The sequence below is a fragment of the Aythya marila genome (genome assembly GCF_965140915.1).
Source record: "Aythya marila genome assembly, chromosome: Z".
Taxonomy (NCBI): domain Eukaryota; kingdom Metazoa; phylum Chordata; class Aves; order Anseriformes; family Anatidae; genus Aythya; species Aythya marila.
Window position 1 is genome coordinate 86117484 of NC_139080.1, and position 21993 is coordinate 86139476.

Genomic DNA, 21993 nt, shown 5'->3' on the forward strand with positions numbered 1-21993 from the left:
GTACATCAATTTAAAACAGTAAATGTACACTATCGTAACGTACAAAATCAGATTGATTTCCTAGAAGTGTCACGTGAAAGACTTCAGAAAGCTAAAAAAAATGGAAAATTTATAATATTTAAAAAAAAAAAAAAGTTTCTTCTCAACTCTCATAAATGTAATACAAATACTTCCCCATGATGAAGGATCTCAAATAGGAAACTTTCTATATTGTCCAAAAGCATTAAGCACCTGTCTCTCAACATTTTTTAAATGGGCAAATGACGCCTTATTTAATATCAGTCACTCCACACCTCCACACCCCTGAGAAAACTCTTTTTTTTTTTTTTTTTTTTTTGGAGAGATTTGTTTGCAAATAAAATGTTTATTATTTATTTATTTATTTATTTCCCCCCCTAAAAACAGTTCAGGGATTTGGAATTCTGGAAGAGTCCTACGAGGCAAATGAGCAGATTAGATCAAATGTGACTTTAATTAAAAAAACAGTGCAGTTTATCACACAGTTCTGTGGCTTAACTGGAAGACTTCAGTCTATCGATTACAAGCACAGCAATGCATATTACACATTATACATGTATTACAAATTTAGGCGAAAGTATGACTTTAGCTGAGATAAATGTAAAAAAAAAAAAAAAAAAAAAAAAGTAAAATTTAAATTCATGTATTTGCTATTTGCTAAATCTTCTGATATTCCCCTTTTCAAAAATGGTGACTACTGAATTAAGTGTTGCCAAATGAATGTAACAAAGGAAAACGCAGGTGAATAACTCAGGTGAACAACTATGAAGAATTGCCAGCTATCATGACATGCCTTTCATTCTGGATTAGCAAAGCTCACATTTGCATCAAACTGAAAAGAAGTTTGTGACAATTTTTTCCTAAACTGATTTTACAAACTCTCCTCCAATACGTTGAGCAGATGAAGACTTAGCTCAGTGCTGGCAGGGTGCAAAACAGCCAGGCCCTTTGCCAACCTCACAACTGTAGAAGTTTGAGCAACTTGTGTATGTGTTTTGGGAAACGTTACACAAGCCATAAGAGAAAGCAAAATATTACACACCACCAGATCACCAACTATCTTTGCTTCATAGATTTCAGAAAGGAAACGATTACATACCATCCTGTATCACAGAAACAAACTGTGAAAACCCAAATCAGAGCCCAAGAATTATAAACCCTGCTCTTTTTTTTTTTTTTTTTTAAGGTTAAAAATACCATGCGAGTATTTTCAAGTGAGCAGTACATAAAACACAGTTTATCAATAACCTCTTATGACCTCGTCCATCAGTATGCTAGAAAAGTAAATCACTTATTTTATGAAGTTACCCTTTATAGCTATTTCATTTGTTCTCATTTTAACACCTTTACACGAAAATATATTTAAAAAATAATCTACCAATGCATATGAAGACTTATGGATTTAAACCTATTTACACTTTCATATATAAAATTATTTCTAATTATAAATAATAAGGCTCAACTCAACTCAAAAGCAGCATAACAGCATTCAGTAAGAGCAGCCTGAAAATGCTATGAAATCATGAAAGTTTTCTTTATGTTTTTGAAAACACATACCAGAAAAGACTGAATGTACTCTGCTACAGTGAATCTCCCAGCCTTTCCCTAGACGAAAAGAATATACACTAACCCTTTTTCTCACTCACATGACTCCTAGGAGTAAAAAAGTCAGATACTGAATTTGCCTGGAGATGCATCGAAAGAGCTGTATAAAGTGAAGACTGATTCCTCTGCTCTTGGAAAACCTGGCTACTGTTCTTTGCTATATGTGCATGTCCTGCAGTCAGAGAAATTTATCTTTGAGAGCCGCCACTCAGAATGTTTTTTTTTTTTTTCACACAAGCATTGTAAACAGTAATAATAATAAGTAATAGGAAAATGAGTTACCCTCTGACATGAACTTTTTCTAAACATTAACACGTAAGTGTTAAAAGAAATTGTTTATACATGAGATATTAAAGCTATCAGAAAAAAGAGTTAGAACACCTTTACTTGTCATTATCAGAAGTTACTACATCACTTCCAAGACAAGCTAAAATGCTACAACAAACTTGAATGATGTAATAATTACATTAAAAGTTAAGCTGTTTCATGATTTTGATTTGACAGAATACAAACAATTTCATTAAAACACAATTAGGAAGACGATAAATCTTGTGTCACAAGTCCTGCATGGCATATCTGGTAAAACATCAAAGTTCTTGTAATAAAAATGCCAGAAGACCACATGCTAAAAGTTACCTTACTTGATCTTTTCCAACTCTTCCTCATTAGCATTGTCTGAAAATAAAATAGAGCATTTTAATTACCTTTCCTCTGAAATACAGAAAAGGAGGCCAGCTGTCTCTCCAAAGGGACAATCCACATTTAACCACAATTACCACTGAAGCAGCAACACGTACACTCACTCCAGCGACAACTACACAAAACTAAAATAAATCCAGACATCTAGCAGCAGTGTTCACACCCATGTATACTTCTCTGGGTGGTGTGAATTTCTTATTTCTGGAGACAATGCATTATGTGAAAAATATTTATATATATATATATATATTTAATTTATTTTTTTAAGAAAAAAAAAAAAAGAATTGGATAAGGAAAAAAAAAAGTAATTTGCCATTATTTATACTGAATTCAATTTTGCCTCATCCTTGAATGACTGTCTTATAAACATTAATGTACTCCAATTCTTCAGAACACTACTGTTTAGCTCACAGGCATAGCCACATAAAGATAAACCCTATGCCCTATGTAAGGATTCTTGGACAACACGCATCTATTACAAAAATTTTAAGATTATCACTACTATTTAGTTTCATGGCATTAAAAATAGCTCTAGTTTTTGATAAGCACTCACATGGGCTAAAATTATATGTATGGTCAAGAAAAAAGTGCATACCTTCAATCTAAAAAAAACAACAAAACAACAAATCACAGTAGCTGTGTCCTGCTACATAAGTGATCTGTAAAACCTTGGTACTGTTAAAACGTGCTGGAAAACAGTGTCGAGAGAAACAGACTTCTAATTGGTAAATAAAACGGGTCAGGATGGATAATTTATCTGTGGGCAATTTATCAGTGAACACAACTATTGCTTAAAGCAGTTCTGTGGAAATACAGAGAAATCAGTTTGTGCAATTTAACAACATTTTTCAGCTTGTGCTTACACTGGGCAAGAATAAATCAAAGGCCATTAATTTCTCTTTAAACTTTCTTTAGATCATGAAAAACAAGTACAATACTTATTTTTTAGTTAACTATTGCAAAAATGTTTTGTTCTTCAGGCTGAAATAAATTTTGAAATGCATGTGTTTTGCTCACTATGACATGAGTATTAAATGGAGGGGGGAGGGGGACAAAAACAAAACAAAACAAAACAAAACACGCCAGGATGAAATATGTTTTTTCCCTACTTTTAAAATATCCAGAATTTGGTTACAATAGATGCAGTTTGTTGGGAGGAGAAAAAAGCTGGTGAGGAAAACTGAAAACTGTTAAGTTGCTATGGTCAGATAGCTTAACAGCCCTGCCATTAAGTTAATGGTACCATAGCCTCGGTAAATATTCATAGATATTAAATTTGTTACAAAGCTGGAGAAAGCCACTTCACCCATTCTCTTGGGCAGAATGAGAGGGGCACGTGGAGAGCAAGCAGCTCAAGGCCCGCAGCGTTTCTTGTGTAACCACATTTCTGCATCCTGTCTGACCTACCTTTGTGCCTCTCTTCCTCCCACACATCTGCTTCCTGCTTCCTGCTTCATCCCAGACATCTGCAGACCAGGCTGTGAGCAGGGAGGATGATTCAGCCCAGTTATGTGAATCAGACACCTATGTGTCTGATCATTTCAGCTTTGCTAAGTTAGGTGTGTGCAGCAGCTAAAGAAATGTGACATACTTGCTGAGTGCACTGGCAATATCACCAGCTGTAGCAGGTTGAGATGAATCAATCAAAACCATTCTTAGCAGCCAATAAAACAAATATATAGTATGGGACAGGTTGTGGGTTGTGATAGATGGTCTACTCTACATGGAACTATGTGATACAAAAATACTCCATGCCTGACCCCCCTTCTGTCATTCTTTCTTCTATTATATGATAATCCCTTTGGCAAAGTTAAAAAGACAAAAATAAGCTTACACTATAAGATTGACAGTTTTACACTGTAAGATTTAAGACAGTAAGCAAATTGAGGAAATTGACAGCATATTAAAATTGTCAATATTTTTATTGACAAAAAAGCAAAAAAGTCAAAAGCAAAAAAGTCAAAAGCAAAAACAAAACAAAACAGAACATCATTTAGGACATCATTTAGGATTGATTGTTTAAGGCAAAAAAAAAAAAAAAAAAAAAAGATGCTGTAATTTGTAATTTAATTCTCACCAAAGAGCAATATCCAAGTAACACTCATATGCTTCCTTTTTTCCATTTTATGTTACTCAAGCCATTGGCAGCTGCCAAACAGTAGTGCTCAAGCTCTACTGGCCCCAAGGCCACTGTTCTGATCAAGCCCCCAACTTTCTGATTCCCTGTAGCCAAGAGTTGTTTTTAAGCCCTAGGCTTATAAACAGAGAATACACAGCAGACGTGCAGCTCCAAGGAACTCACAGACACTGTGCAAGTTCTCCAGTGACAAAACTTGTGACGGCACTCTGCTAGAGAAAGCCAAAACATGCACCACGGCACCAATGGTTACAACACCAAGCACAGAATTTGCAGACATCTCATACACATTTTTAATTGGCATGCATGCAATATAAATGACACACGGGCATGCATAATGTACAGGTATTTAGAGGTAAATACTGTCAGAATTAAAGAAACAAAACAAGCTTTATTCAAGCATGTTGAAGAGAAAATCCGATTCTTTGTTAGTTCTGACTTTTTTAAAATCACATTCTTCAAAAGGAGAAATTAAGGAAAAGGTAGAAGAGACTGCATCATAAACATATTTTTACAAGTAGAGATAAAAGTATTTTTTGTAGAGCTCATAGATTTTAATGTATTTTTGTATATACATACTTTTTGTGTACTTTTTAATTTTAAGTCTTCTTCGTTTACACTAGTGAACTACACTGTCTGTTCTATCAAAGCAAAGTAATTCAAAGAGTGATATTAATGTAAAGGACAAGTACTGTTAACAGCACAAAGCAAATGCAAATGAATTACTGGAACTAGTGCTACTGCAACTCAATTGTGTTAGTATTCATGAATGCTAAAGACATTCTTACTTCTGTGGTGTATAAGAACAATTCAACCATTGATTTTGATTCACAATTTATGAATGTTCAAAAGTCAGAACAAATCTGACTTTTCCTTTCAACAATACTCATAAGAATAGACATCTATTCAGGTACATAATTTGAATGTTATTATATTATGAGATTAGTACTCGAAAAGTTACGATTTTTATGCTGTCAGAAAAAGCACTAGGTCACCGAAGGCAAAGATTTGCTAGAAATGTTAAATTGTTCAGCCGCCCGTACTCATAGACAATTGCAGGCTACTTCTGCATGTTTTTCCTGAGAAAACACAGTATGAAAATCAAACAATGTGTTCTTATTTATGAACATAGTATACAAAGTCTGTTTTAAATTGAAACCATGTCTAATATTATTCTCCTGGAAGCACACAAACTGTAAACTCCTTAAGCATTGCTTATCACTGTATAACAGGATTTGGTGATAAATTCTCAGCTCTTCCAGTTAGTAATATAATTTTACATAGTTATATGCAAATGTTAATATTCTTAATAGTTATCTGAATCTAAAGATGAGTTTGTTTTGATCTTAGGGAATGGGACCTTTTAGCTATAAATTAGAAAGAAAATCTTATCTATCAGCACACTGAAAATTTGCATTTTGTCAGAATTTCTTCCAGAAAGAAGGAAGAAAATGCTCATCTGTGTACCATACCAAATTTCTCACATCTCTGCACATCTCAAGGCTTCATAAAGGATAGTTCCATCCAAAATATGATCAACTATTACTATTTCATAGTAACTGCTTCTTTTTAAAATGATTTGCAATAATACCTCCCCCTCACAGGCAGGAAGCAACACACAATAAGGCCCCCAATTTTCTGCCACTAGTCCACTGAAATTCCAACTGATATATCTTATCAACCAGCACAGGTGCTAACAGTGTCAATAGTTGTTACTTGCTATGACAGGACACTTCTTGTAATACAAACCTACACTATTTTGGTATGCCAATAAAATGGTTTGCTATTAAGAGTTGTCCTCTATCTATACAAAAAAATGTATTGTCACAAGATTCAACCCTTATCTACACATCAGTAAGACCTCCAAAGCACTCTCAGTAGCTCCAATTCAGGTACCTAAATGATCTGCTTCGAAAGTCTAATCTGCAGCAAAAATTCCCAAACAATACGTCACTAACAGCAAGGACTGTTCAGAGGACTGGTGTTTGAATTACGACTACAGGGCTGCCAAAATATAAGGTCAGACACAATGCTACTTCTATGCTATAGCAATGTGGGAAAGCGAATACATCTTCCATTAAAGCTATTCTTTTTCTTTCCCCAAAAATGGTCCTAAGGCACACTTATAATTTAAGAACATGGAACTTTAAGTACATGAAATATGTATAAGTGCTATCCGTTAATTTCAGACTTATTCAGCTTTGTAATTTAACCATTTTTCACCACTCATATAACTGTAAACTGTTCATACATTTTGTCATCAATTGAACAAATGAAACTTATTCAGAAGAAAATATACTTTTGAAATGTAGGTTATATAGGAATATCAAACCAACAAGATTTAAGAAAATTTGGAAGGACTTAGGAAAAAGTGGTTATAATGTGAAAACACACTTTCTCTGCAGCAGTCATTAAAACATATTTAAGGATCCTGACATGTTTCTATCTTTAAGTTTCAACAGGTACTATACAGAGATAACCAAATAGAGGGGAAGCAGTAATCATTCAAATGGAACACTATATAGATTGGGATTGTAGGACTTTCCTTAATTACTATTTTATACAGTACATGTTTCTATAGCAGAAAAGAATTAGCTTTGATCGTCTAGCACAGCATTTGAAAATTTATTGATCTCAACAAAGTTAAATTCAATAAAAATTATCCTCATTATTATACAAGACCTTTTAAAAACAGTCAGGGATGACAGTTCGAGTGATATATTTTGCAATATATTTACTCCTTAGAGAGTAAATAAAATCTAATAAACAAATGTACAAGTACATGTGGTTAATGTGTAAAAGGTAATTGTGGCTTGACTTATTAAACCTATATTACATTTGTATGCATCAATTCAGTATTAAGCTTATTGGTCATCTTTCCTTTGCTGTGACATAAGTACTCTAATTTTATTGTAACTTTGTTAGGACTGCTGTGAGTTCCATATCTTGGCAAGACTGATTTCTAATAATAAATAGAAAACTCGAGATTAAGAATCAGGGCATTGTCAATCTTGAGCATTTTTAGAATAAAGTGCCAAAAAAACCCCACAGCTTAATAACAATAACAAAAAAAAGAGGTCACTTCAGATAAAGTAAAAGCATTAACTTACTAAATAGAAAGGTAACAATGAAATGCATAACAGCACAAAAACAGTTTTTCCTCTAATTACCATCAGTCAGTTGGACATGTGAAAAATTGCTGTCCAGCAAGTCTATGGCACATTCAGTTCCTAAATTCACTGAACAAATACCCATATGAAAGACATGTCACACTGTTGTGTCTTAATTTCACTTTTTTTAACAATGATATTCATAAGCTCTCTTTGTGAATATTATTGTGATAATATTCTTCCTTAAGACTGAAAGACACAGCAAGTATTCTATCTGTATGGTGAAAAAAGGAAACAAACTTCTACTGCCCACGTAATGGTTTTGCACACCAAAGCACATTTATTCTGTGCTTCACGATTTAAGATTACAGCATGATAATACCAAAATCACTTGAAATGACAGGGCTATTATCATCTGACTCAGAAATGCTGTTTTTACTCAAAGACATAAAAACAATGATGTAATCAAGTATGTTTTCAAGTCAAATGATGAACACTTTTATGTTGAAAATTTGCAAGGAACTGTTCTGAGTTGCCTGCACAAAGGTATAGCTTAAAGAAAGAATAATATAGTTAAAAAAATTAAATATAGTTTAAATAAACTTCCTGTACAATATTACTATTTTCCATTATTTTTGGTAATTTCTAACAGAATGTCATAAAGAAAATCAAGAGATGAGAAACTTGTTTTCAAAACTCTGCACCTTTAGCACTTGCAGGGGAAGCAGGCGATCAGGCCCAGTCAGCATGGCTTTATGAAAGGCAGGTCATGCCTGACGAACCTGATCTCCTTCTATGACAGAGTGACGCGCTGGGTGGATGAGGGAAAGGCTGTGGATGTGGTCTACCTTGACTTCAGCAAGGCTTTTGACACCGTCTCCCACAGCATTCTCCTCAAGAAACTGGCTGCTCTTGGCTTGGACTGGCGCACGCTTCGTTGGGTTAGAAACTGGCTGGATAGCCGGGCCCAAAGAGTCGTGGTGAATGGAGCTAAGTCCAGTCGGAGGCCAGTCACTAGTGGCGTCCCCCAGGGCTCGGTGCTGGGGCCGGTCCTCTTTAATATCTTCATCGATGATCTGGACGAGGGCATCGAGTGCACCCTAAGTAAGTTCGCAGATGACACCAAGTTAGGTGCGTGTGTCGATCTGCTCGAGGGTAGGAAAGGTCTGCAGGAGGATCTGGATAGGCTGCACCGATGGGCTGAGGTCAACTGCATGAAGTTCAACAAGGCCAAGTGCCGGGTCCTGCACCTGGGGCGCAATAACCCCAAGCAGAGCTACAGGGTGGGAGAGGAATGGTTGGAAAGCTGCCAGGCAGAGAAGGACCTGGGAGTGATGGTGGATAGTCGGCTGAATATGAGCCAGCAGTGTGTTCAGGTGGCCAAGAAGGCCAACGGCATCCTGGCTTGTATCAGGAACAGTGTGACCAGCAGGGCTAGGGAGGTGATCGTCCCCCTGTACTCAGCTCTGGTGAGGCCGCACCTCGAGTACTGTGTTCAGTTTTGGGCCCCTCGCTACAAGAAGGACATGGAGGTGCTTGAGCGGGTGCAGAGAAGGGCGACAAAGCTGGTGAGGGGCCTGGAGAACAAGTCCTACGAGGAGCGGCTGAGGGAGCTGGGCTTGTTCAGCCTGGAGAAGAGGAGGCTCAGGGGTGACCTTATCGCTCTCTATAGGCACCTCAAGGGAGGCTGTAGCGAGGTGGGGGTTGGTCTGTTCTCCCACGTGCCTGGTGACAGGACGAGGGGGAATGGGCTTAAGTTGAGCCAGAGGAGTTTTAGGTTAGATGTTAGGAAGAACTTCTTTACTGAAAGGGTTGTGAGGCATTGGAACAGGCTGCCCAGGGAAGTGGTGGAGTCACCATCCCTGGAAGTCTTTAAAAGACGTTTAGATGTAGAGCTTAGGGATATGGTTTAGTGGAGGGCTGTTAGCGTTAGGTTGGAGGTTGGACTCGATGATCTTGAGGTCTCTTCCAACCTAGAAAATTCTGTGATTCTGTGATTCTGTGATTTGTTGTACCAATTACAAAATACCTAGCTCCAATTACTGAGTTACTAGGTTATTTAATTAGCACTAGGGAAAAAGTTGGAAAAAGAAGAGTATCACAACACAGCAATATTTGTCAGATATGTAACAGGATTATCTGTCACACCAGTGTCTTGTAGCATTAGAGAAATGTATACACTTTTACAAAAACTATAAAGTTGATCATATCCCTGTTTGCAATATGGCCACAGAATATGAATGAAAAATTTCATCAGATTAACACTTCTTTTCCCCTCTCTGAAGTGAAAGGAATTCAGATTATTTTACAACTTCTTTAGAAGATTTCATCTCTTGTATTACTACTGTAAATGTGCTATTACTACTTAAGTGAAAAAGCAACAGATGAAAAATTAAAAACAAAACACATCCAAACAGCAGATGATTTGTCACAACAGGATCTATCTACAAAACAGGAAAGCATTTTCACTAACTAAACAATTTACAAAACTAAGATTGATGAAGGAATTACAATAAACACGGAAAATCAGAAAAAAAATCAATTTAAATCAATTAATAAAGTTGAAAAATATCACGTAATGATTCAACACTAAAAGCCAAAAAGTAGAAACACTACTTTTCCTTGAGTTTCTTTCTTTTCAGTGTAGATTAGCATTAAAAGATCTTATCTGGAGATGGCAGCACTAGGTCCAAAATTCTTCACCAATGTTTCATTGATATTCTTCTATATTAATCACCACTGTTCATCTGCAACTGGCTTTATTTGAAATTGCAGACTGTTTATGTTCTGTCTGGATCACTCACTACCATTTCAGTGAGAATCCAACCCAGATGAAATATTCTCAACTATACCTGAAACACTGCTCAGCATTGTTCTAAGGCCTAGAAATATCAAATTAATCTCATGATATATCATTTATTCTTGTGCTTTAAGTCATTTAACCATAAAGGGGTCACAAGAGTGATAACACTTATAAAAATATTTGCAATTACCGCTTCTCGCTGTTCTTCTCTAGGAGCCAACAGAACTGATAACAATATACTTCCCAGATCATGGTCTGGATAATGAGGATCCTTCAGACTCAAAGTAACATCTGTTTGCCTGCAAGAGAAAAATGTGTATTTGTTTTGATTGCAGGCCTTCAGATAATTACATTTCTGAACCATTACAATTACAGAAATCTGCATTTATATGAAACTACTTGAAAACGATGTCAAAAATTTAGCTTATTTCTTTAAGTACTGCACTCTCATAAATAAATACTAAATGCTATTTTTCCACGTTAAGTACTTACACATGCTCAAGTAATTAAATCAACCAAAATGGTAATGGATTAAAAAAACAAATAAAATAAAGAAGAAAAATAAACATAAGCAGTAGGTGGTAATACTGTGGACAGAAATAAAATAAGAACAAGAGTAAAGTGGTTATAAAACTTATCTCTTTATAGACGCTGTAACAAATTTTCTGCATGATCAGTTAATACATTATTAATGCTAATGTTACAGTAATTCCCTAAAACTAAATGTTTTCCTTCTGCCAGTTTTATGTGATGTAGGTTTACATTATTATTTTTTAAAATAAGGTTCTATTTACAATTCCACAAACATGAAATTGACAGACGTACAGAATTATTCCAAAGGCTTGTTTGTGCCATACCTGTTTAATTCTAATGAAGTGAGATCCAGAAATGCTGATCCAATAAAGTCATCTTGAAGTCCAAAGTCATAGTCGAACACCTATGATGCACAGGAGACAAAAGAATTTTCCAGCATTAGAAATCTTTTTTTTTGAAATTTTGCTGCTTCATGTTCTTTAAAATCCTTTTACAGATTTAAGCCACATGTTCCCCACATGTTAAATCAGAAATAATTGCAAGCATCATGTAACTTTCTGTCCACAAGGTAAATTTTTAAACTCCTTATTTAAAAGTCAGAATGCATAATGTACAGACACAGACATATACAGCTAATAGACCGCATATGAAAACAACACCTGTTGCACAATGAGAAAAGCTGTTTTTTATAAACATAGGCACAACGAGAGGAAGACCAAAAGAAAAACTAAATCAAGGAGAATCACTGATTTGTTAGACATGAATTAACACCCTTATGAACTTTATGAAGTTTAGAAAGAAAGGTGTGATATGATTGTGTAAAGTGGGTTATTAACAGCACTTGTGACAGTATTAGGAATGAAAAAATAGTATTAGTCTGGCTTTTGAAGATTTTATAAGTTTTTAAGTTTTAGAAATATTATAATCTAAGTTGTTGACTTAATATAGATATGCGTATGAAAATAGTGACGCTTACTACTACTGTGAGAATGCTGCCTGCTAGCTCTCTATCTCAAAGAGAAAGCACCTGGAGAAATTTACTGAAATCCAGACAAGAATCTCTGGCTATTACATTGAGTTGCATCATGATTTGAGATGTATTATACTTTCTCAAGTCAGAAGGAAGAATAACAAATCACTCAGGGATGGCTTTGGGAGGGAAAAAAAAACAAAAAGATGTATGGCAACAAAAAAAAGTTATGACATAAAACTGCAGAAATCAAAAGTTGGAAAATGTCAATTTTCAAAATCAGATTTTCCAGGTAAGTTAGATTTTCTTGTCAAATATTGTCTTGAGAATTTCTAAGGACTAGAACATACCTTCAGCTCTAAGTAAGAATGATACTCATCAATAGCTAGTGATAATAACATTTAACTGAGAAGTGAGAGGCCTGGACTCAAGGCATTTGATTTTGATATAACTACTTCAACTATTGCATTACAGAAACTCTTTCCAGCAGTTAAAGCTACTCATCATCCACAAATAAATAGTTCAGTGGCTACAGCACTGCTGTGGGACACAAAGGATTGAATATACGTTTTTATATACAAATCCACTATATGCACTGATCTACCTGAGTACTTGAGCAGGTACTGTCATATTTTTTCTATCTCACTTTCTTTCTGGCGTGAAAGGAAAATGAATGATAAAATCTCTGTTATTATTGCAGAATAGATTTGCTTTCTCACCCTACAAATTACAAAGATGAAAATGTCCAGTGGACCTTTACAGTTGAGTTAGTATAATTTAGCCATGTCTTAAAATACCGGAATGAGCTATAAAAACTGCAATATTTAGACAATGCTTTCATAGTACGTACATGGATAGATAGGTATTATACCTGTTAACGCCTACTTTCCAGGAAAAAAAAAATTGTTTATTTGGCATAAACAAATCAAAATAGGTAGTTATGGGTAAGCATCTGCCTTTGAATCTATTTCTCTCTTTTAGAGTACTAGGCATGTGTTTATTCATTACAAATCCCTACGAGTAATAAGAGCAGGAAAGTGCTGGTTAAGAATTATAATTATTTGAGCAGAACACATAAAACTTACAATACAGAGCCATACTCAAAGACTGATTAAGTGACATTTATCTACTAAAAAATTCTATAATTTTGTATGTCAGTTACAGTTTTTGTCAGCTATTTCAGATTAACACTTATACTGAGCTGAGTATTCTGACAAATTAAATTATAGGTATGACTTAATTTTCTAATCTTTCTCAAAGTATCCTATTTAGAACCCTAAAACTGTATTTTTTCCTGTAACATTTTTAGAATTTAACTTCTATCTACATTGTTTTACAAAATAAACAATCCCATTTGGAAACAGATCACTATAAACAATTTGGGCCAGAAAAATGCTTTTCCAATCCATGGAATGCATACACAGATGGATGTTTCCTTTCTAATACGGATAACTAAGAAATATTCATGGCACTGCTGCAATTAACTCTGAGCATTGCTGGCCTCACTTTGATTTAAACTCAAGCTATCTGATATTTTGGCATAGATGATGCCTCTGTCATGACAAAATCATCCTCACGTGTGATATACTGAGTAGAGTTAAAATATAAAGAAAAAAAAAAAAAGAAAAAACACAAAGCATTACAAAACATATAAGCAAACCCATTGTGTTCAGGCATGAACAAGAAAAAAAATGAGAGAATTAGGCACATATGTTGATTAATTCTCAAGTTAATGTCAGGAAAAAAATGCTTTTAATGGGATAGATTATGCTTCATATCAGAATTATACAATGTTTCTACACATAAATGGCATGCCATCAATATACAGTGCAGTTTTCTTGCAGTGACCTTCTCTTAAGGTCTCTTAAGGGCATGACCTTCTCAAGAAGCATGAAATAATTACAGCCCGAAATAAACTAAAATACCTCTACCAAATTTTAAAAGGTAAGTTCTCATATTATTATTATGTTTATTTAATTTAAGTAATTCACCTCGAAATATATATTTTTAATAATGCAGTACTTCACAATAACTTTTGCAGCAATTATAACCTGTACTTTTTTCCTTCAATAGCTCTTTGGTTGTAATTTGTCAGACATAAATACCTTTATATATATAGGTTCTCTCAGATTATCTATAAGAATGGAAGTTTTTTCTTCCCATACAGGATTGAGGTTCTTATGTATTGTTTTACTTCTAAATACTTCTTTTCCTCCAAGTTTGAACTTGACGTATGGATCACTGGTTCCTGTTAACAAAATACATACTGTTAATTATGTCCTTTCAATACAATACAGATAAAAATGTAATTTTTACTGATAGTCAAATTAAAAACATCAGCTGAGGAAAGAATTACTTTTTTATTATCACAATTTATTTTACACAGTGTCATTACTTGGCTAATTCTCTGTGCTGATATTGAATGGGTACTTGCATCACTTTCTGTTTGCAATCCAAACTCAATACTGGCTTTTCCGCTATAGTCTTTAGTTAACAAAATAATGAACTTATTAGAACTAGAATCTTACCTTAATGTAATCAGAAAAAATAGACTATAATATTAATTTATTTAATACATTAATCTAATTACACTAAGTCTCTGAAAACGCATGGGCAGATGTTAAGAATGAATCCTGTCTCCACAGACATCACCAGTGTAACTCTTCATTGACTTTATTGCTTCCAGGATTCCTTCTGCCATGAAGGCTTCCTACACCAGTCAAGGTGAGGAAAGTAACCCTAAATTCAGGCCACAAAGTTCATGTGCTTCCTGCAGCAACCACGTAACAGCAGGCAAGCACAGGCTTAAGCTCCCTGATATGAGTAACAGTTGACTGACCAGAAATGTAACCCCATAAAGAACTGAAATAGAAATGTTAAAAATGCTGTGAATGGGCCATGGATGGGGCATGGGTGTGAAAGCATCAAAAAAATGAGTGGCAGAAGGAAGGCTACAAGAACAGTACATGCTGAGGCCACAGAGGTTAGCAATCCACCCAGGTGCACATCTGCATCTTCTCCTCAGGACAGCCAGACAGGGAGACAACAGACACTAACTAAACACCTGGTGACATACACAGACTGTTATATCACTGCCAGCTGCCAGAAGGTACCAAATGGCATGTGCAAAACACAGTGGTGACACCACTGCTGGGAGCCTGGGAGGTATGAGGACCTGCCAGCTGGCATCCCCTTCCCTCCTGGTCACAGGACAAAGCCTTGCACAACACATGGCCTTTGTGAGCATGTGGGTGTCAGTGTGAGCGAACTGAAACCAGCTTTGTCTAGAACCAAATTTGCTTCCTCCTGACACCAGATCTCATGCCTATTTGCTAAATTATTATGCTGTGATATTATTTCCAACAATCTGACTCCACTTACCATGCCTTGACCAAAAACCTGCACGTGGCAAAGGGGGTGAACCTGGGGTAAGGACAGGGACATGGCGAGCCACAAGGCTTTAGCCACTTGCATCCAGAAAAGGCCAGTTGCATCCAGACCAGACAGCAGCAGCTCTGGGGACTTCTCCGTGTGAGATACATGGGTGGCTCACAGCTGGGTGGGCTCCTGCTTCAAGATAACCACACAGCTACGAGACATACAGCTTGTGCCAGCCCCAGTCCTCATGGAACCACGGCCTCCACAGCAGGCCAAAAGAACACTGCCAGTCTTTTACTGTGCATTTTGATTGCAAAAGACATAGTTAAGACTTTAAAGGAAAGGAAAATATTTGATAGAAAATACAAACTAATTACTTTCCCTAAAACGCCAATTGGTAACATTTCACATTTATGTACATAGAATTCATCTCAGTGAAAAATTTCGGATGGCATTCATCTTTCTACTTCTCTGCCAGCTGTTTGTCAGCCCTAACAATATTTGAGTCTAATGGATTCAAGTTTATTTCAAAATCAACAATACATCTGACATGAACAAAATTACATTGTCATGAGCTAAAACAGGGGACAATCTTTCTTCTCACCATTAATGGGTTGCATATTCCAGACATTTGTGTTTACAACCATCAGCAAATGCAGTGATTGTCTTTTATTAAAACAGCAATGCTATCTTCTGGCACGACTACAGCTCTTTGCACTGTTTCATGCAGCCACAAGATGTCAGTACTCTTTAGCTAAAATTACATATCCCTTTCAAAAATCTAGCTGTGGAAACTGGGATCTTGCATGTAAGAGGGCTGCCGTCATTCACTTTTATCATTACTGAGGCAGTCTCGCAGAGGTATAAAAACTTAACTCTAGCACAAATCACTTTTTCCTTAGTTATGTAAATAGTAGTAACAATTTATTAGTAAGGCAAAGATCATATATTTGAGTTCAAACTGTGAAATTCTTTGAATGTGGACACAAACAAATCAGCAAGAGGAATGTGAGCCATATATCCCCCACGAGCCGTAGTGATGGGAGAGCATCCCAGTGATTATCCTCACGGCTGCCTTGAGCTACTGATTATCTGGTCTTTAACCAATTCTTTTTATTCTGCAAATTTCACAAAATTCTCTTGATGTTTGAAATTAATATAAAACAGTGTTGTGAGATTAATAGCTCATGAATATTTCAGGACACAGATGTCAAACAATTTAATTTTAATTCATTTTTATGCAACAAATTTAGTAGTGAAGCATATCAAATGTTACTTCCATTTACAATGTATTGCAAAATCTCAGGCTTTGTAACATTGTGCAATGGATGCTTGAACCTTGCTTTGAGACATACCCACTTTAAACCAAGAGCTCACTAGAACCATTTAGTTAGAAGTACAGTGCCCTTCACAGACCTTTCACATTCCTTGAAGAACAATTCATCAGATTTTTTGAAGGTTGCATATAAAGAAAGACAAAATTAAAAACAAATAAAAAATATATTGCATCAGTCATGCAATCCTTCACTAATGCCCTGCATAGTTGAGGAAACCCCTAGGTGTAGTGTTTGAACAACACACACTGAGCCCAAGTGTCAAGCCAGTATTCTTTTTTAAACACCACCCCACCAAGGAAATAAAAGGATTTTCTGGAATTTTGTGCTCAGCAGCAGAGCATGAAAGAAGGCACAGCAGAAGCCAAAACCCCTTTCCATCTAAAGTGTTCTGTTGAACAGGATCAGGTGACCTCCTGCACAGCTCTGTGTCACAGGGTCCCAATTTGAGTATGTATTATAACAATAAAAATAATATTTTTTTACATAGCAATTATAGATCCCTATTAATACATAATATCAATATTGCATTATTAATATAATTGCATTAATATTATATTAATACTGAAACATTAATGGTACAATATTAATAATATGCTAATATGATTTTAATATATAATAAAATTATAAAGTGTGTTTTAATTAACAACCTCAGTTCAATTTCATAAGTATAACTTTGCCGTTTTATTAAAATCATTTTACTTTTGATCTTAACCTCACACAAACCCAGTAAAAATCTACAAGTCTTCAGAATGGGCCTCAAACAAAATAATAATAATCTGATACCCAGTCATGGATTCCTGTTACTCAAATCCCAGCTTTTTAATTGTTTTCCTTGTTATCAAACCATTCAAATGAACCTGATACACCAAAGCCTAATACCCCAAATGTTTATTCTACCTGAAGCAGCTAACTACAAAACAGCCTTCACTCATGAGCTTAAAATCTTACAAAAAAGCCAAACTGTGCAACTATAGAATCTATGATTCTATGATACTGATATTTTGCTGAAGCTGCACCATTGCCTGTGTAAAGGCAATAAGCATTCTCCACACAGGGTGGCAGCCTCTCTTTGCTAAGGAGGCTTAGCCAAACAGACACCTAAAGATGCTGCTGCATTTCAGTGGAGAAACTTGCCACCACCACAGTGGTTGTTCCTTGATCCTGTGGGAGAAGGCTCCTCTGGCCCTGCAGGACCTACACACTAAAACATAGGGATGTGCTGACTGTCCTGAATCCAACACTTCTCCCTATGTAGACATCACCTAAGATGGAGTTAGCTTTGCAGGTTTAGGGCTTAGATTAGATCTTGGATATACAGAAAGATAAAAGCATTTTGCAGGAGAAAGAGTTTGTTCAGAAGTATACTAAACTGCTTTCCAGAAGGAACCATAGGAGAGTAACTAGAGAGAAAATACCTCCTAGGCAAATTTCACCGCAATAATAATCAACATTATATCTGATAGAAAGGAAACATTCTCAACAAAACCAATACATAAACGTAATTGGTTTCTGAGGCTTTGTAACATGCCTTTCAACATATTTGGCCTCTTGTTGACTAGATTCTTTTCCTTAATTAAATCTTATTTAACATAATGGTATAAACGCTAACCTAAGAAAATTCAGCAATGAACAGAGGGGTAAATGTAACCGTGAGACAAGTAATGAGCTTGAGACTGCTCCCCCTTAACTGGAGCTAATGAGAGAAGGAAGAGGCAACGTCTCCATATTTACGTGCAGCATTTCTGTGCTTGACTCCAGGAGGGCAGAAGTCAAACAAACAGCTTCTCCAAAAAAACTCAGCTGAAGATTTACCTACATCATATGGGAACCAGATGTTGAAAGTCTAAAGGCAAATTTTAAAACCTTGTACTGAAAACAGAAAAAAAAACAGGCAAAAAGCGTTCATGCTTGTACATAGATATATTATAAAGCAGATGAACAATACTGAAAACCAGCACTCAGCTGCTGTTTCATCTACAGGTATTTTTATACTTCATATATCAAGAAGAAAAAAGAAAAAAAGCATTTTAGAAAAATGGTGAGCTACCAAATAAATTTATCACTCCAGAGAATTAACTGATTTGGTTGCAGCTATATAGCTATGACAGGCATTAATTTCTCCACCATTGCATTTCACTCACAGTCCAGAATAACTTTCAGAACAGAACAGAAAGCCATTTGCAAGCCTGTTCCTGACAGAGAAGAGAGCCTGTGCCCATCAAAAGCTTCTGCACAGTTCTGATTCTCATCACTGCAATTTAAAATCTAATTTCAAATTACTGCTTTTGGACAATATTAAAAAAGTTAGCTTTCTCCTGTGAAACACTTGTTTTTTAGACTGTTGAGAAAGCAAAGCAGAAAAAATCAGAAAAACAAGCTTACTCTCCTCTCTCCTTTAGTCATAGGAGAAAAAGCAAGTAACACAATTCATTAAGTTCTTCCCAGTAGGCAGTTAATCACTGCTGCAAAATGAGCCACATGGACAGAAATTTTTATGTCGCAATTTTTCACAGCAGTGTGTTTTGCTAGTTTATTTATTTTTATTTTTTTTTTTCCCCAGCCTACAGAGCTACTAAGGATAAGCAGTAATGTTACAAAAGTTGCACCTAATACAAATCAAAAGTCTCATTTGGATTCATTACATATGTGCGATTGAATGCACATTTAGACCCAGTTCAGCTTAGTGCTTTGAAAAGCTGCAAGCTTTAAAGAATATTAATTGGAAATCACATTAGTTAAAAAGAGCCTGCTCCTGTACAACACACATGAGGAATATTGTGGGAATGAGCACAAGATAAAAAACAATAAACTTCCAATAAATACAGGAGAAAATAAATTTTCAACACTGCAAGAAAAAAGGCAATGTACACACATCTGGAAGCAAAAATAATGAAATAAGGTCATATTCTTAATTAATTTATTCTCGGAACTATAATTAAACCCCTGTCACGTGTTTCTATTATTATTCAATTTTAATTCAATTTAATTAATTCAAATTTAATTCAATTAAATTAATTAAAATCTTGGAATCACTTCATTTCATCTACAGTTTTTAGAGAAAGAAAGCAAATGTCTAAAAGCATGACACTAGAGTTGGTAAATCAGGACAGGGCCCTAATACCTATTGGGAGGACCTTCACTGAAACTCCTCCTGAAGGCCAATCCCATCCCTCTTTCAGATATTTTCATACAGGAACACCTGCACATCTCATGAGGTGTCTCCTGAAATTGCAGAGATTTTCTGTGTGCCATAGAGAACAAGCCAACTGCAATTTCAGTCCGCTTTAATTCATAAGGCTCCATTTCACAGTAGCTGAGACAACTCGGCCTCCACTGCCTATGGGTGAGACCTTATAAAAAAAAAAAATAATAATAATAATAATAAAAAAAAAAGTAGAATCCATTGACTGTGTACCATCCCTGGTCACAAATATGAACTTTTCTTCACTTTCACTGTGAAAGGTTTTGACTTTTCCTTAACTTCAAGGACTATCACATAAAGGACTTCACTAGATTTTTACCCATATCTGATCATCAAATAATCATTATGCAAATAAATCCATTTTAGAAAATCCAATCTTATGTCCTGATGTATAAATAATTAACAAGAGTTAATTATTTACACCATGATAACTTCATACAAGTACATAGATGCACAGTAACTTTGACATCATAATTCCTGAGAAGCTTAATTATTAATACAAGCATTCGGTCCTGATTCATTTCTTGGAGAACTCTCTCTTTCCAACTCCATTCACTTTGTTCTCCAATAATGAAGTTTTTCAGTCTCGAATCATTTTCTTTTTTACAACCAAGGTAGAAGAAAAACTGAGAGGATGGTTCTCAAGTATGTGTTAATTGAGTATACCAAGCAAAACATGCATCAGTTTCTATTTTTTTACATATTTAATATTTCCAAATTGTGATATGAAAAGTCTCATAAAAAGAAACATAAAGAATATGTCTGCTCAGGAGTACTGACATTCCCCTTTAGTCTATTACTAAAACTAGGGAAAATATTTACCACAAGCTATTTTATATTAATTTAACAAACAAAAATAATAATTCATCTTATTCACTTACACTATTGCGTACACTAAAAAATGCAGCTTTTCCATCAACAATCCTAGTTTCTGTCCTTCTGTCCACCTAACAAAGAATTATCCACCCAATTCATCTAAGAAGGACACTAATTACTTTAAAAAGCACTTATGGAATATTAATATCCTAAGAATGAAGATACCAATTACAAATTTACAGTGAGCACACAAGTGCTACAGGATTCAGAGATCTTCTACTCAGGAGTCAATAGGGAATACAAAGTTTTAATTATTCAGTGTCCATTAAAAAAAAAATGTTGGTTATAGCAGTCATAGTTTTTTATCTTTCTTTTGAAGACTCATTTCTTCCATGAAAAAGGCAGCTTAACTACTAGATTTCAGTATAGCCCATGATAAATCATCTTTGTTTAATAAATACCCATCTATATAAATACTAATTATGCTTGTGAAATACAAGGAATGATAAAACCAGACTGGCATAGCACAGGATAGACAAAGAGCAAGTACTCAAAGGTCAGCCTAATTTCAAGAAAACTTATTTAATCTTAAGCATGGCTGAAGTAAGGTTCATTCAAAGAGAATTTATGTTACAGAAATGTGATCCTTACAGCATGAATTATTATTCTAATTACTCAGGGTAAACAGAAGTACACCCCCTGACCAAAGGATGTACCACTCCTAAAAGCTTATGACTGAAATTAAAATCTTCCTGAAATTGTTTAGAGCATGACCATTTATTTGTGATGACAGACATCTTTTGCAAAATCAGAGGTTTCACCTCTTATACAGACAGAAAAATCTGATTTGCTTTCTGTAGGTCTTACACATTATATCTTCCAGTTTAACAGAAATAATATATGTATTTTTATACAGTTGCAATAGACAAATGTGATTTGCCCTTGTCAATGTAACAATACAGTCAACAATCTCTTATTAGTATTTTTTTCCCATTCCCCAGGGAGAATAGTTACTACACATTAAATAAATGCTGAAATACAATCAGATCTTTGATCTGATCTCAGCTGTTACGTATTTATTTTTTATTTTATGGAAAATAAAATTGTTAGGTAAAACAAAAATAGAAGCCTCTAGCAGCATGCAGCTCGCATATGTCAGGCACAACAAAAAGGTACAATGTGTATTTAATACCTCAGCTGAAACTCATACTCATGGCATAGGCAATCCCTGCTAAAGTCATGTGAAGGAGAGCTTCCACTGTGAAGAAACATTCACAGAAACGCAGTATGTGAAACTTGCCTTAAAACAACATTCTAATTTTCTAGCTAAAAAACATTAATGTTGTTATTTCCTTAATTTTTTTAAGGTCATCTGAGAAACACA

The 21993-nt window shown here is 35.2% G+C and overlaps 1 protein-coding gene across 4 annotated transcripts in view; it reads right to left on the reverse strand.

Annotated features, from left to right (window-relative positions):
* The window catches only part of MCTP1 (multiple C2 and transmembrane domain containing 1), a 281268-nt gene that overhangs the window by 146946 nt on the left and 112329 nt on the right, over positions 1-21993 (reverse strand). For all 4 annotated transcript variants that reach the window (XR_014319422.1, XM_082784283.1, XM_082784284.1 and 1 more), the window contains exons 3-5: positions 13982-14124; positions 11230-11309; positions 10563-10671 (exon numbers count right to left, since the gene is read on the reverse strand). Coding sequence is in view for 3 of the 4 variants with exons in the window: in XM_082784283.1 (XP_082640409.1) it covers positions 10563-10671; positions 11230-11309; positions 13982-14124 (332 nt within the window). In the remaining variant the exon portion in view is untranslated. The remainder of the gene's footprint in view (positions 1-10562; positions 10672-11229; positions 11310-13981; positions 14125-21993) is intronic.